This window comes from Trachemys scripta, chromosome 1 (genome assembly GCF_013100865.1).
Source record: "Trachemys scripta elegans isolate TJP31775 chromosome 1, CAS_Tse_1.0, whole genome shotgun sequence".
Taxonomy (NCBI): Eukaryota; Metazoa; Chordata; order Testudines; family Emydidae; genus Trachemys; species Trachemys scripta.
The window spans coordinates 80,739,564-80,756,233 of NC_048298.1; the positions used below are offsets into that span (position 1 = coordinate 80,739,564).

General features: G+C 38.2%; 1 protein-coding gene across 6 annotated transcripts in view; it reads left to right on the forward strand.

Annotated features, from left to right (window-relative positions):
- Positions 1–16,670, forward strand: part of VEZT (vezatin, adherens junctions transmembrane protein) — an 82,353-nt gene that overhangs the window by 32,462 nt on the left and 33,221 nt on the right. For 4 of the 6 annotated variants that reach the window (XM_034772977.1, XM_034772976.1, XM_034772980.1 and 1 more), the window contains 4 exons: positions 5,763–5,852; positions 7,915–8,090; positions 10,522–10,797; positions 16,281–16,430. In XM_034772977.1, the coding sequence (XP_034628868.1) occupies positions 5,763–5,852; positions 7,915–8,090; positions 10,522–10,797; positions 16,281–16,430 (692 nt within the window). The remainder of the gene's footprint in view (positions 1–5,762; positions 5,853–7,914; positions 8,091–10,521; positions 10,798–16,280; positions 16,431–16,670) is intronic. The other 2 variants (XM_034772988.1, XM_034772975.1) reach the window with 1 other exon arrangement.

Sequence of the window (16,670 nt, forward strand, 5' to 3'; positions counted from 1 at the left end):
ATCCACACCTCACTAAGCATGTCTTCACCAGGCGTGCTTGCACCAATTTAACTGCCATTATGGGACAGTTTCTGAAAGGCAGCAACAGTCGATGTTAGCAATGCAGTGTCTACACTGACACTATGTCGACCTAACTACATCGACTTAAGCGTTACACCTCTTGCAGAGGTGATGTTATTAAGTTGGTGTATTGGGCAAGTTATATAGTTACAAGTGGGAGCTACATTTTGTGTAAATGCTTACAAAGTTAGGTCAGCAAAAGCTGTCTTACTTTGAACTAACTCTGTAATGTAGACCAGACCTTTGTTAGAAGGGTTTCTAGGCCGTTTCCTGGCTTACTTCCAATTTGGGTAGTTACATTTGACTTTCATCTTACTTAAATTTCCTCCATAATTTAAATCGCGTAGGGTATTTTTCTCCACTTCCTTTCCTAAACTATTGTGTGTGTTTCTGAGTGCTGTTAAATAGTTGCCACATCACATTTTACCCCAGATGTGATTATATTTTAATAGTAGGTAAAAGTAACCTCTCCGTAGTTTCACTTTGTGAAATGTGTTGGGATGAAAGTGCTATATAAATGTAAGATACTATAAATGCCATTTTGAATTCATCACATACTAAAAGGAAACAGTAACTATTTTATTTATTTGGATTTAAATGAATGCACATAAAAGCATGACTATAGCCCTTGCCATAAGTTAAAATATAGGGGGATACATATTTTACTATATGTTTCACAAAGAGCCCATTTAACTTATTTTTGTTCTAAAGTAGCAAGGAGAATACTCAAGAGTCATCAAAGGCAACATGACCTGACTTGTGTGTTGATGAAGACTGTTTTACTTGTCAGTTACACTTCCAATGGGAATAAAGACTATAAGACATCATTCCAAGATACCTGAATAATGTAATGTGTTACCGCACACCACTGGTTCACAGCCCAAAACAGTGGGTTGTCTTGTTTTGCATCTTCGAGCTTTGGCCTGTCTGTCTTGCATTTATGCAAGCTCAGATTTTTCTTTAAAATCAAAATGAGGAATATGAACCAAAAGATAACTTATACAGCACTTCAAGCTGGTTTAGTCTGTAACTCAACAGATTATATTAGCTGGTAGCAGTGCTTTATTGCTGACTTTAATGGTCATTAATTAAAACTGTCCTTGGTATTGATTTAAATGTGTGCAATCAAGAGCTGAAGACTCCAGAAGATGAAAGTAATTTAAAAAGTTTATTGTCCTTAAAACAAAACTTTATCTTGAAATAATAAATAATTTTTTCTGTACTGTACTTTCAATACACTGGGAGCAGAGGTTCTCGTCTAAATTAAATATCCATCTGACCAGTCAAATGTAGTTCAAGGGCCATTGTTTACACCCCACCCATTGCTTCTACCCATTACCAAGAGGGCATTTTGCTTTACTTTGCATTGCTTCATGTTATATGACTAGGGAGCTCTTTATAACACAATTCTTGTAGCGCTATAGTTTGTGACACACTTCTTGTTGTTTTCAGTGGTGTTTCTAAATGGACAGTCTACTGCCACTACCTCTCTGTAGTCTCAGAATGTTCTGTAGGTAAAGAGAGTTTTAGCTTGTCACCAGAATTCCCTTCTCCTACCTTCATAGGCAACAGGAACTCCAAGCTGTAATAATAGAAATTAGAGCTGGAACAAACCTATTAGTTTATTATTACTTCATCCCCTGGGTATTGTAGGATTGCTCTGTACAGTACATTTCTAGCATGTTGCCTGTTCTAGTTTTCAGTACCTCAAATGACAGTATTTTGAATGCTTCCCTTAGACTTTTTCATAGTCTAATTAGATAGCTCCCCTTGTTGGGATAGGATGATAACTGTACAGCCAGAAGAACTGTCATTGTGATATCTGATGTGTTGGTCCATTATATCATCCTAACCTCACTAATACTTCCCTCAGATATGGCTTCTATAATCGGGTATAGAAACAGATGGCATATATATGTGGAAGCATCGTTTGGGTTACACTGTTGCCCCAAGTATCACTGTTCTGGGGTAACTGCACCTGTGATCCCTTTATGACCTCCTTGAGGGCGTCTAGCTGTCACCTTGCTTGGGGTGAGGGGTTCCTTTCCCTCCAGACTGTGGATTTAGCCTGCAATTTCTCGCGCTTTTCAGGGTAATCATATTAGCAAGTCTGAGGGCTTGTCTACACTTAAAAGGCTGCTGCTGCACAGCTGCATTGCTTCACTGAAGACGCTACCTACGCCGATGGGAGGGCTTCTCCTGTCAGCATAGTGCTGCACCTTCTTGAGAAACAGTAGCTTATGTCAAGTTTTTTCCATCAACATTGTGCTGGCTACACCAGAAGCTGGGTCAGTATAACTGCATCACTTGGGGTGTGACGACATAAGTTGTTAGTGTAGACAAGCCTGAGGTTACTTCAGGACTTGTGGTCCTATTATCTACCAAGGATGATGACAGGGTTAACCAGTGACCGGCCCATCTTCATAAAGCAAAGTATTTCTTTAGAACAAAAGCAATACAGAGAAAGTGATAAACAACAATACCCACCTGCTGAAGTGAAAAAACAGACTGACAGAGCCAGAAGAGTACCCAGAAGTCACCTACTACAGGACAGGCCCAACAAAGAAAATAACAGAATGCCACTAGTCGTCACCTTCAGCCCCCAACTAAAACCTCTCCGGCGCATCATCAAAGATCTACAACCTATCCTGAAAGATGATCCCTCACTCTCACAGATCTTGGGAGACGGACCAGTCCTCGCTTACATACAGCCCCCCAACCTGAAGCAAATACTCACCAGCAACCGCACACCATACAACATAAACACTAACCCAGGAACCTATCCTTGTGACAAAGCCCAATGCCAACTCAGATCTATTCAAGTGACACCATCATAGGACCTAATCACATCAGCCACGCCATCAGGGGCTCATTCACCTGCACATCTACCAACGTGATATGTGCCAGCAATGCCCCTCTGCCATATACATTGGCCAAACCGGACAGTCTCTATGTAAAAGAATAATTGGACACAAATCTGACATCAGAAATCATAACATTCAAAAACCAGTGGGAGAACACTTCAATCTCTCTAACCACTCCGTGACAGACCTGAAGGTGGTAATTTTGCAACAAAAAATCTTCAAAAACAGACTCCAAAGAGAGACTGCTGAACTTGAATTAATATGCAAATTAGATAGAATTAACTTAGGTTTGAACAGAGACTGGGAATGGTTGGGTCATTACACTAGTTGAATCTATTTCCTTATGTTAAAATACCCTCTCACCTTCTATGGGTCATCTCGATTATCACATCAAAGGTTTTTTCTCTCTCCTGCTGATGATAGCTCATCTCAATTGATTGGCCTCTTACAGTTGGTATGGCTACTCGCACCTTTTCATGTTCTCTGTATGTATAAATATCTTCTTTCTGTGTGTTCCCTTCTATGCATCCGATGAAGTGGGCTGTAGCCCACGAAAGCTTATGCTCAAATAAATTTGTTAGTCTCTAAGGTGCCACAAGTACTACTGTTCTTTTTTGCGGATACAGACTAACACGGCTGCTACTCTGAAATAACATATATGCATGCCTGTCTTACCAGTTGTCACCCATCTTCCACTTGGAGACCATGGCAGGTTTCAAAGTCCTTCCAACCCTTCCAGTAGGGTTTTGCCCTCTAGGTTAAATTATGCCAGTTCTTGGGTTGAGTGAGGCTGAACCCCCCTTCTGTAGCAGGCTCTCCACTTCATTCACTTCTTGGTTCTTTGTCTTCTGGGCCTCTTAAGTCCTGTCAAAACCAATCTATGCAATCTCTCCCAGGGTGTGGTATTTTGGCAGACTTGTTTACTTGTCTAGAAGTTTGCAGCAATTACCCTCTAGTGCTATTAGTTCCTTCTAGTTCATTTATGCTTAGTGAGGGCCCTGACCCCCATAGTTACTGCCTTGCATGTCTTGCTTCAAGAAAGAAGTTAACCTCTTCATTCCCCAGCAGACTACAATACAAAGTGAGTGGGGAAACTGAGTCACATATATTCTTTCATAAAAATAAATCAGAAGTTTTCCGCTTCTCTACATCAAAAAATGTGTTGGTTTTATTATTTAAAAAAAATGTCCCATGGAACTGAATGGCTCTGGATAGCTAAAGCTTTTCATCTCTGGGTTGCCACATCAAGTCAGTCACACTTCCTTTCAGAACAAACGTCAAATCTTATGTGCTTGACTATCCTGGCTCTGCCTATTAGACTACACTCCCATCCCCATACCATTAACAACTCAGGAATTCTGATCCCCAAAATCATTCTACTGCTTTTTACTACTAGTTCTGTAATTCACTGGAGAAGTTTGTGTTGCTTTCCTTTCTAATGGCTGCTCCACATATAGGACATAGACATTTCTGTAGCTCATGTGGTCCATTTGAAGGTCCACAGCTCACAATCCTGCTGCCAACCCATCTGGGGGCTCTTTAGATTGTACATAATGGAATTTGTTTTAACCAGTTTTCTTGTTTAAGAAATGAATTATTGAATTCACACAGTGAGAAAATACCGTTACCATGTTTTACATTTAAAAAAACCATTCTTATCTATGAATTACGATGCAGTATGCAACAAAACACAGTATTCCACATTTCAGTCATTTGTCACATAATTTGGTTGCTTGTGTTGCATATTAGCAGATTGAAGGTTCAGAGGTGTGGTCATGAAATTCATGTAATGCAGGTAAATATTTTTAAAACTACCTTCTACGAGCTCTACAAAGAGATGTGGAAAGCATATACACCATTACCTCGATATAATGCGACCTGATATAACACAAATTCGGATATAATGCGGTAAAACAGTGCTCCGGGGGGGCGGGGAGCGGGGCTGAGCACTCCAGTGGATCAAAGCAAGTTCAATATAACGCGGTTTCACCTATAACGTGGTAAGATTTTCTGGCTCTCGAGGACAGCGTTATATCGAGGTAGAGGTGTATACGGGTATGTGTTTATAAGCATCTCACTCCATTTTAAATAATTGCAGGGTCAGACAAGACATGGTTTCTTTTTTTGGTCACATTTTAAAGAAATACTTGTTGATTATTGTCCTGGATCAGTAGTTATTTCAAAGGACATAGTCTGTCCCTAATTAGAAGTCTACAACTCACAAATTAAGCTAAAAGCCCAGTTTTAGGTTGCATGTGATATAGCATGGAGATAAGAGTATATGATGCCTAGTGCTAATCTAACATGGAGCTTCTGGAACAGTTACAGCAATTGTCATCACTGGGTCTCATCACCTTCAATATCTGTGTCCACTAGGCCAGCCACAATCCCTGTCTTCCAGTCGTGACACCTGCATAGATAAAGGCAGCTCCTTGTTCCCAGTCCCTTTTTTCCCCTTGGGTTCCTTAGACCATTTAATCCTGCTTGGTTCTTTTTTTATTCTCAAAGAGAGAGGGGATCCTTCATGCTTAGGCAGCAACTACAACCCTCAGACCTATGGGCTAATCCTATTTACACTTGCTTTAACAATGTAGCATTTATAGCACCTGGAATGAAGGGGCTAATGAAAGCTTTATTTCACCTCCTTGTATACTGGCAAAATTTTCAGGTCACCAGAAACAGGTATTCCCTTAGCATACTCTGAAGTTGGGCCAGATAGAGTAAGTGAAAACTAAGTCTCAGGTACTTGGAATTTGACTTATCAAGAGAAACTGAAGCAGGAGTAAATGAATTATTGTTTCTTTTATATTTGTAATTTCAGTTTTCTGTTCATTTTAGCAAGGCATCCTGTCAAAACTAGCTGAGCTCTTTAAAAGCTCATTTCCTTTTTCGCCATGTAAGAAAAAAGATGATCTACTCTACAGATTGGTAAGTAATTACTTTTTTATATCCTCCCCCAGCCCCTGAGTGCTCCATACACTGTCTCATATACTTCTCCTTGATCTATATTTTGCCTCATTCAGTGCCAGTCAGCAAGACTGACCAATGAGGAATTGACATACAGGAACTCCTCACGTAACGTTGTAGTTATGTTCCTGAAAAATGCGACTTTAAGTGAAACGATATTAAGCAAATCCAATTTCCCCATAAGAATTAATGTAAACGAGGGGGTTAGGTTCCAGGGAAATTTTTTTCACCAGACAAAAGACTGTTTTTTATGCGCGCGCACACACACACACACTCTATAAGGGCTTGAATAGGGACTGGGAGTGGCTGGCTCATTACAAAAGCAGCTTTGCCTCTCCTGGAGTTGACACCTCCTCATCTGTTATTGGGAGTGGACTACATCCACCCTGATCAAATTGCCCTGTCAACACTGGTTCTCCACCTGTGAGGTAATTCCCTTCTCATCATGTGTCATTATATAATGCAGAGGTTCTCAAAGTTGAGGTTGGGACCCCTCAGGGGGTCACGAGGTTATTACATGGGGGGTCGCCAGCTGGCATCCTCCACCCCAAACCCTGCTTTGCCTCCAGCATTTATTATGGTGTTAAATATGTAAAAAAATGTTTTTAATTTGTAAGGAGGGTCACACACACAGGCTTACTATGTGAAAGGGGTCACCAATACAAAAGTTTGAGAATCACTGATATAATGCCTGCATCTGTAATTTTCATTCCATGAATCTGAAGAAGTGGTTTTTTACCCACGAAAGCTTATGCCCAAATAAATCTGTTAGTCTTTAAGGTGCTACCGGACTCCTTGTTGTTTTTGTAGACTCAAGAGAAGTGTTCATGAATTCACTTCAGCACATAGTCTGCTCTATGGCTTCCTTAATCAAGTCTTCTCCAGTAAAAACTGAATGCAGGAGAGTATAAGATAATACCGAGTATCCTTAATTTATTATTGTTTTATTTTAAAGAATTAGGGCCTTCAGATAGCTATTTTCCTACTATCTTCATAGTAGATTACTCCACTGAGTCAATGAGAAATATTTATCTTGACTTTAATAGTGCCAGTTGGATTGAAAACTAAAAATATTTTGGCAGTGAAGCGGCAAACTCCTTGAGGTCTGTTAACGGCTTCTGACTGAAGACGCTGCAGAAGAGAAGTATTTTCCCTTTTTTCACTTGCATCTTGCTTTAGACCACATGCTGATAGTAAATTTTCATTGTGGTCTGTTTGAACACTCTCTTCATTGGAAAACTTTTGATGTTTTAGAGTTATGGTTTGCTTCAGTATCTGATTTAAGACTTCAGAGAGCTACTTTGGTAGGTAATATAGCCGCAGAGATTTTTTCTTTAAATGTTCTAGTTGAAGAAGGGGAAGTGCAAATGTTTGTGATGGCATTAAAATCATTGGTACCACCCAAAGTTCCTGTTAGGTTTGGTAAGTCAAAGGTCCACAGGATCCCATGCTGTTTCATTTGTGGAGTCACAGCTCCCTTTGGAAAGGTCTTGTGGCTCTCTCCTGGAGAATCCCACTGCAGGTGGGGATTCTAATTCCAGCCAACTGACCTGGTCTTTGTCAACTGGTCCACAGCCAGTTTTTGTAACTGACTGATTTGCAATGTCTCTATCTTAACGTCTTTTTGTTTGCTAAGGAAAGATGCTATAGAAAAAAGCTAGATTCATTGGAACACAACAGACTTTTCAGGTTGCAGTTTGACTTCCATTCTTCTGGTAAATTCTAGTGCCTACACTCATTCCTGTGGAAATATATTCATACAACATGTAGCATGTTTCCAGTTCAGCCACATTGTCCTCATTTAGGACCAGGTTGTGAGTTCAATGAAAGCATCTTTAAAGATGAGATGGCAGAAGAAGTTTTAGAATGAAACACATTTGAGAGAGGTGGTGTAGCCAATTGTCGCATGTCTAAAATGCTGGCGTCTACAGAACTGTAAACAATAAAGTTTTATTAATTTTTAACAACTTAATCTCTACTCATGCCCTGTTTTTTTTTTTTTTTTTCACTCATTCATGTTAAGGATGTTGGGTTTCGACTGGACTCTCTCTATACCATCCTGCAACAGGAAGTTCTGCTACATGAGGATGTGGAACTGATTGAGCTACTTGACCCCAGTATCCTGTCTGCAGGGCAGTCCAAGCAACAAAAAAATGGACACCTTCCAACGCTACGCTCCCTAGCAACGCCTAATATTTGGTACTGTCCAGAAAACGCCTATGCCTGTGACCATTTAGATATACTGATGGGGAAACTATCAGCATGTTCTTTGCATAAGAGACTTTACAAAAAAAAAGTGTGTCTTTTCTCCTCTAAAGTCTTTGATTTAGGTTATTTGACTCCCCTTTGGTCTGCCAGGGCCAGATTTTTTAACTTCCTGGGCACATTGAAAAGCCCATTTTTCCCTCAGGCTTTTGAAGAGAGGGTGAGTTGAAGGCTGGTGAATAGTTACATATAATCCTTTTTTTACATTGTATATTTTAATTTATGGGATGGGCTCCCAGAACACATGATGGGCACTTAAGAATGTTTTGACATATTTTATTAAATAAAGTGGTTGGTTAGTTCTTGAACTTCTAAAGTGATATTCTGATGGCTTTGGTACATGTCTAGTGTAAGCACACTGACCTGGAGACTGGATTTTCCACTTCTGAGTTGAAAAGTTTGAAGTATTAATTTACTTTTTTGGTATTTTTAAACAATTTGTTGGACCCTTTAGCATTTCTGTTTTGGTTTTCTTCAGGCCAAACTTTTGTCTTTATTTGAAATTTAAAAAGATAAATTTGTATTCCACTTCTAATGTGTCTCAAACATGAAGTAACAGAGGCAGGTCTGGAGAATTTTCTGCCATATGGTAAAAGTGGTGAGGAGAACTAGGAGATGTGAAATGTATGAGAAGTTTCGCAGACTAGATCATACTACTGAGTTCATTACATTTACATAATTCATGCTGCTAGTGATGTAGTCATCAGTGAGAAGTACTTCATTGCAAAACAGGGCAGCAGGAAGTCTATTAGATATAGCAGGGAAGTTACAGAAGGATAATGAATTTCACACTAGTGTACAGGCCCTGTTTATAAAAGTTGCCTGCCCTTTAAGCCTATGACTCTGTCCTCTTAAAATTGATTTCCTATCCAGAATGTTTTTACACCCTACACAATGCTTTATTTAACCCTGGGCGCTTCTAAAATCAGTAAATAGTGTGAAAGAATTATGTACTATACTACGTATTGAAATTGGTCTTCTTATTGTGGATCTCTGTATTCGTATCTTTTTGGGTTTGCCTTCCAGTCTTGTAAGAGTGAGGGATCAAACACATTGAAGCTATGCAGAGTACCATATTGCAGGTGTTATGTGAAAATGCAAGTGGCTTATGAATGGTGTTGAAGGAAGAAGGTATTGGATTCATTAATCTGTAAATACAGGAGCTGGTTGGAAATTTTCCAATGGAACATTTTTCCATCAGAAAATGCTGATTAGTCAAAATTAAAATGTTCCACAGAAACGTGAATTTAGGTGCGATTCTACCTGATTTCCTGCCAGCTTACTGCCTCTGCAGTTTACAGCAGCACAGGTTCTTGGCTCCCAGGTTCCCCAGCATGAGGTGAGCTGCTGCAGACCCATGGCTTCTAAGCTGTCAGCTCTTCAGTAGCTGCCTGGTGGACTGCTGTAGAATCAGGGCTTCTAGGTTTCTTGGGAGCCCAGACAGCATATTTTATTTCAGAAATACCTGAAGTGTTTTGAAATGTTCAATTGGCATTCCTCAATTGAAATATTGCAGAATTCCAGTTGGGCAAAATTTTCAAGTTTTTGTATTTTTGTCATGATTCAAGACAATTTTTTTTCCCAAAAACTAAAAAAAAAAAAAAAAAAAATTGATGAACTGGAAGTCTGTTTCCCAGTCAGCCCTAATAAATAGGTATGAAGTTATTTGAAGCTTGGAAAGCTTATAGCTTCGCAGAATTACAGATTAAATACAAAGGACCACATTCTGTTTTCTAATAGACCAATTTTTCTGTCAAAACTTTCAAAAGAAAAATCTGCGTTTGAACATAGCTCAAATGAGGCTTTAGCTTCTATTGTTCCTGGTAATTTGAAAAGCTTTAGGGCTGCCTAAAAAGATTTTCACAGCCAGCTTTTTAAAGGCTTGTTAGAACTTCGTAGTGTGTGGTGTCCAGGTTAAATGAGTCAGAATCTGGAAAAATAAAACTGTCATTACTTAGAACGTTTGCTTACCTAAAAGAATCATGCCCTTTACCACTGTCCTCTTGAACCTGGAAGTGCAGACTGTACATTTCCCATCCACCCTTGCTTTTAATGCTGAGCAATCTTTTTTTTTTGGTAAGTCATATGTTTGAAAGTTTGACCTTTCAAATTGGTGCATTATTTTTCCACTGGCTGTTTTAAATTAAGAAAATATATCATAGCTTTATGGACTAATTCCCTACATATCACCTAAATCTTCCATTTAGTGATCTTGTTGCTGTTTATAGCTCTCTTAAAAACCCACATAAAAGTCCACGTAACTAAATGTAAACAGCATTGTAGTTGAGAGTCTCATGACTTTCCTCAGTTGGTTAATCTCAGGAATTGGTAGTAGATGTCACTTTGTCTATTCCTTTGTTTGCAGGGATGTGTCTCTGCTGCTTGCCTTTGTCAGTGCATTGATTATACTTCCTTCATGGTGGAATGGATCATTCTGGCTGGTGTGGGGACTAGTTCTGTTTGTCTATGTGATCATAAGAGCTCTAGGCACATGGAGGATAGCCAAGCTGCAAATGTCCCTGAGAAAATACAGACTCCAGCTGGAAGAGACAGTGGCAAATAGCCGCGCTTTTACTAATCTTGTGAGAAAAGCTCTGCGACTCATTCAAGAGACTGAAGTCATTTCCAGAGGATTTACCCTGTGAGTCTTTATTTTATTTCATTTTATATATGGATTCATTCAAGCCAATTAAATATTAAAATTCTATAATGTTATCTCCAATGACAGATGGAATCTGTTGGAAAACGATATACATTTTAATTTTTTAATTAAGATTGTCATTTATACAGACAAACTTGTGTAACTACCATGATAATTACATTGCAGGTGTTCAAAGTCTGACAGCTCTATTTAAAAGTGTGCACTATAAAGATTTTCAATGTCACAAAAGCTCTATTATTTTGGCACCAAACTGTCCTTTGTACCTTTTGAAAATCTCCTCCTATACTACTGACAATATAAATAAGTAATTATTTATGGGGAAGAGAGGGGAGAGACAAAGGGGCTCTAAGCTCCTTTAGTGAGCAGTTCTTGAAGGGTCATATAGTAATTTTAAATTATATCTCACTATTTTGATGTAAGTATTTAGCATTTTAGATTACCAAAAAATGTTTTCTAACATTATCTGCCCTGCAAGTAATCAGTATTTTATAACGAAAGATTATGTGAAAAAATGTTTCCTTCTGTATGATGTGCAATAATAATTTTATTTTCTTCACATTACTTATAATCAAAGAAATGCTATGAAAGGTCATAGGTTGAAAATATTTTTTTCCACATCTCTTTCCCCTCAGAAGCTTAAAACTCAGAACTGTTTACCAACAGAATTTGTCTTTTCCCACTTATGGGATTTGATACTCTGATCCTAGTTATTGGGTGTCTGTGGTTGAATTGGCTCTTGTGTGTTTTCTTCCTGATTTGGATGAATGAACATTGTGATACACTGAACACATGTACAGATCTGGAAGCCAACGTGCTTGCACCTGTGCATTGTCCTTCCCTTCTGTTGTTTTAAGTCAATGTAATTTCTAGCCGCACATTGTGCTAATAGAACTTTGGGTGGAAGAAGGAGGAAAATGCAAAAAATGGTCCAGTCATCATCTTTTTAAGATCAATAAAATACCTCCTTTTTGCGCCACTTTGATTTATGGGATCTGTATAAATTTCTGACTTGAAAGCCCTAATATACACAGAGAACTTTGATCTGTATTTGTAGACATTATGCTATTCCTACCAGTTCAACTGTTTTGTGTTTGAGCACATTATGCCACATGCAAGGCTGAAACTGTACCCTACCTAGTTTGAATTAATTTCCTAACTTTAGATGATGAGATGCCTACATTATGTTTTGCCAAGGACATATTTTATCTTCTTTTTGGAGTGTTTAAGCATGTCCTAAGTCAGCCTAGATATGTTTTTGTTGAGCCAGAATACAATTAAGCAATATTCAGTCTAATCTTCACAAAAAGAGTCTCAGAAAGAATGTACTGTTAGGACTTGTCCAGATTGCAATTGAGAAAAACATCTGATTTTTTTTTTCTTCTAATTTTAACAAATCTGTGGTCTGATTGCTCTTTAATTACATATCTAAAAGTTAGTAGTTTAAAACAATAGATGAGCTTCAAGTTGACTCCTGATCTTATGTCCCCTTTTCTTTAAATCTTAGTAACCTTTTAGAGAGGATTTCTTTGGATGTGCATGGATGGGGGTTGTGACCCAGGGTGCGTAGGGTAGCCCTCCCTGAAAATGCTAAGGTCTGGGCAGGCTGCAAAAAGGAGAACAGATACTCCCCAAACTGGTGATTAACACTGAAGTTAGACTCACCAACCAGTCACAAACTGTGCTCCTAATCCCCCACATTGGTTATCAAGAAACTAAAAAAGAAATCACGCAGCCCCCTTTATTGCATTCCAGTTCTCTGGCTCCCAATCAGCGCACAGGTCCAGTACAGTGAGAAGTTGTTTAAAAACTCTGCTCACTATACAAAATGTTCTTCTGCCCCCAAAGAGTCAGCCACATTATCAGGTCAGTATTAGTTTGGATCTTACCCAAAATATCATGCTGCCAGTCAATCCTTTAGTATCTAAAACTAAAGGTTTATTATAGAGAAAAAAGAGAGAACAAGAAGAGAGTTGTTAAATGGTAAAGCAATCAGATACATACATAAGGCTTCAAAGTCCATATATCAGGTTCTTAACAGTAGTGGTGAGTTTGCTGGCTTGAAAATCCCTCTGGAACACATCCACAGCTTGGATGGGTCATTCAGTCCTTTGTTCAGAGCTTTGTTTGTAGAAAAGTTGCTCCAGAGGTAAGAAGCAGGATTGAAGACAAAATTGAGATGATGCACCTGTCTTTTATACCTTTTGCCATGTGGCTTGTACTTCCTTTGTCCCAAACACAAGCTTCACCGCACATGGCATGGAAAAGCCTTAGAGTTCTCTGTCCACAGGCATTCCCTTACATGTCTTGCTGACTCATAAGATGTAGTCCCTGCCCTCTCTCAATAGGTTCATTGTACAGCTGATGTCCTTTGAGGGGCCATCAAGCAGGCTTAGTACCGATGCCATTCTGTCAGAAACACAGCACATGTTTTGAAATACAGATATACCATACATATCTATAACTCACAATACAAAAGGGTTACAAACATATAAACAAGATTATGATAGTTGGCAAATCATAACATTTTCACAGATACCTTACATGGCATATCTGGCATGACTCCTTGCAATTTTATAATAAAGTGTGTCCCAATTCCATACAGTATCACGGGTGGTTTGAAGGTAACTGAGCCAGTACGCTCAATACATGGATCTCTGAAGTAATGGTCCAATATGGACCAAGTCTATGACCTTTCTTTTTTTTTTTTTAAACCCTTAACCAACTCTAGAGTGTTTTCCTCAGAAGGCCTATACATATAATATGCTCTAGAGGAACAGTCAGAAAATTACTTGAAGTAGCACTCTGTGTGATGATTGTTGCCCCCAATTTTGCTTTGATCTGTAGTGTAGTTTCCTGCTAATAGACCTTAAGAAAAAAAGCTTAATATGTTCTCTAGCAGTTATGTAGTAACGTAGCTTTAATGTTTGCTATAGGGAGTCAAGTGACACTGAATATGGTTACGCTAAGTTAAGGGGTGTCTCTCTGTGCCATTTTACAGCTCTGAGGCTTAGGAATTTTGCCGTTGACGTCAACTGGGTCAGGAACTCACCCTATAAGTTGATAGGGATGCTACTGTAGCAATATATTCCAGTAAGTGCTAAGAACAAGATTTTGGTCATTTGTTCATCGTCTCAGCAACATGAAAGCTCCTGTTGAATCTGTTTTATTCTGTAAAAACCTCATCCCACCTTCAATTCCTCCCCTCCAACCTGCTGGAGCTCCTTCACCTTCAGTACTTCAAATGCAACTGGTTATCGTCCATCAGACAGCAGGATGCCTTTAGAGAGAAACATGGACAATGCCCTAAATTCTCTTTGCAATTAGGTGTAGGTGTAGTCATTACCTTTCAAAACAAGGTTTTGTTTTTGTTTTGAAAGGTACTGACTAAGCTAATGAGTTCCCATCAAGTAGTCCTGCCTAGGGTCACTGTTTGGAATTCCTACTAGCTATTGAAAATGCTTCCATTTCCCTGCCCCTTATAAAATGCAAATTGTAAAAATATATAGTGAAATTCCACTCTTTTCTATAATGAGGACTATTTATTTGGTTGGCATTTCAGTAATGAACTTTCCCAAATATTATTATTGTTCTTGTAGGGCTTGATTCCAATTTGAAATATACAAGCATGTATTGTTGCACACAGCATCTTTATAGAACTACCACCATGCTCATGTGTAGTAATTGATTTTATTAATATGAGGCAGTTTGAGCCTATGACACACAAATCCTATTTCAACCTCAGTTAAAATCTAGCTTGTGAGACTGAGAGAGCTTTAAATTGCAGTATCTTATAATTGAGATAGATTTTGGTGTTGTAGAGAAAAGGAAGTTCATCCTCAACACTTTTTCCTCTTGCTTCTCACCGCTGCTATACAGCATGGTCCAGTAACATTTAACAAAGATCCTGGGATGATGTATCTCTGGTATGTTCAGAAACATAGCAAATGATGCTGGTTTGATGTTTCTCTGGAAAAAAGAAAGGAAGAATTCAGTCCTATAAATTTATACAAACTGCTGAGATTAACATCTGACATGGAAAGATGGAAACAAATGTTACAAATCACAAAACAACCCTGTTTTTCAAGGCATTGGTTGTACACAGGAGCGAAGGTGATGGGTGGGTGTCTTGTAGTAGAGCGGCAAGTGCTTACAATCTTTGCTGTGGAGAAAACATTGGTAGCTTTCTGCCTGCTTTCTTAAATTAATCCTTAGCTTCTCCAGACACACTTCTTACAACCCATTGAAGTGTATGGTTTAAAAGACTGAAATGAGAGTTCACCTTTGAACAGTAGCAATTGGTAAGTTCAAATAGCCATAGAAATTTTAAGAGAGACTCTGTAACAGATGTTAATTTTAAGGTTCAAGTGAAAACACAGAACTGGATAAACACATTAATTTTGCATTGGTAAAATTGCAAGCTAATGCAGTTTGTTTTGCTTCTTTTATAATGAAAAATGTTTTACATACAAGATTTTATTTGATCATGGTTAAGTATTACTCTTGTATATTAATATGGTATGAAGTTTTTATAGCTTATGTGTACAATGTTATTTTAATAAATACCTTTCACGTTATTAAGTATACTGTGCACTAACAGAAGATTAGTCTGTACTACATTTTTTTGTTTTTTGTAACTTAACATGCAAATATTTAAAATTCACACAGGTACATTTCAGTTTATTTACAGAATAGATCATTTTTTATAATGGCACTTTCGTAAAGCCCTTCTGCAGTCTGTTCCCACAAGCAAATGACACAGTGACACACCGATATGCATATGTATACATTGAGATCAATGTGTATTTTAAAATGTTAGTATATGTAATTGCATGCATTTCGGAATCTTTGCTTCATTTTGTATTTCTAGCTCTAACAGTGCCACAAGAATTTCTGCAGTCGGTAGTTTTTATGGTAAATTGTCCTTCCACTCAAATGTTTGATAACCTCATCAAACTGGATAACATTCCTTGTACTGGTTGGGGGGGAAGGGAATATAGATTAATTTAAATAGATAGCGGAGCACAGCCTATCTGCAAAATCATTTGTAAAAACTAAGGAATTAGTTCATGTAGAGAGGTATGCATTAAATATACGTATTTTTAAAACTTACAGTGGACTTCTGTTATGTTCAGGTCAGACTTCATTAGCCTTACAGTGTCTCTATACAGTGCTTTCTTTTTGTAGTACCTGATTCTGTACAATTGAGGTCCATAGGAATTTTGCCATTGACCCCAATGGGAGCAGGATCAGGACCTTTACTGAGTTATTCTTTTTTCATTTAAATTTTTTAATGAAATGTATCACTGATACGGTAAAACTTTGTTGCTTTAATTATATGTATTGACCCATTATAAAAAAGGATTGTCTTTTATAAATAAGGGATATGAAAGTGAAATTGATGTATTGTCTTTTTGAAATTCTTTAGGACATCTGTACAGTTGTATCACATTTTACTTTTCAAGTTTGCTTGACAGGGTCAGTGCTGCTTGCCCATTTAATAAAGCTGGACAGCATCCTAGTCAGCATCTCATCGGTCTTCGGAAAGCTGTTTACCGATCTGTCAGAGCCAACTTTCGAGCTTCAAGACTAGCTACTCTATACATGCTGAAAAAATATCCTTTTTGTAAAAACCCACAAATGCAGATACTTATGAATGAATTACCTATCCATATAGATGGGACACTTAATTGTCCTAATGAATAGAGCTGGCACCAGTAGAAACTTGTGGTATCTAGTTAAATATATGCAAGAAGGAAGGGAAAGGGCTGCAAAGTGTCTTTTTTTGAGTTATGCTTGAGACAGCACATTCTTAAAATATTTCATGTTTTTGTCACTGTGCAATCTAAGATAAG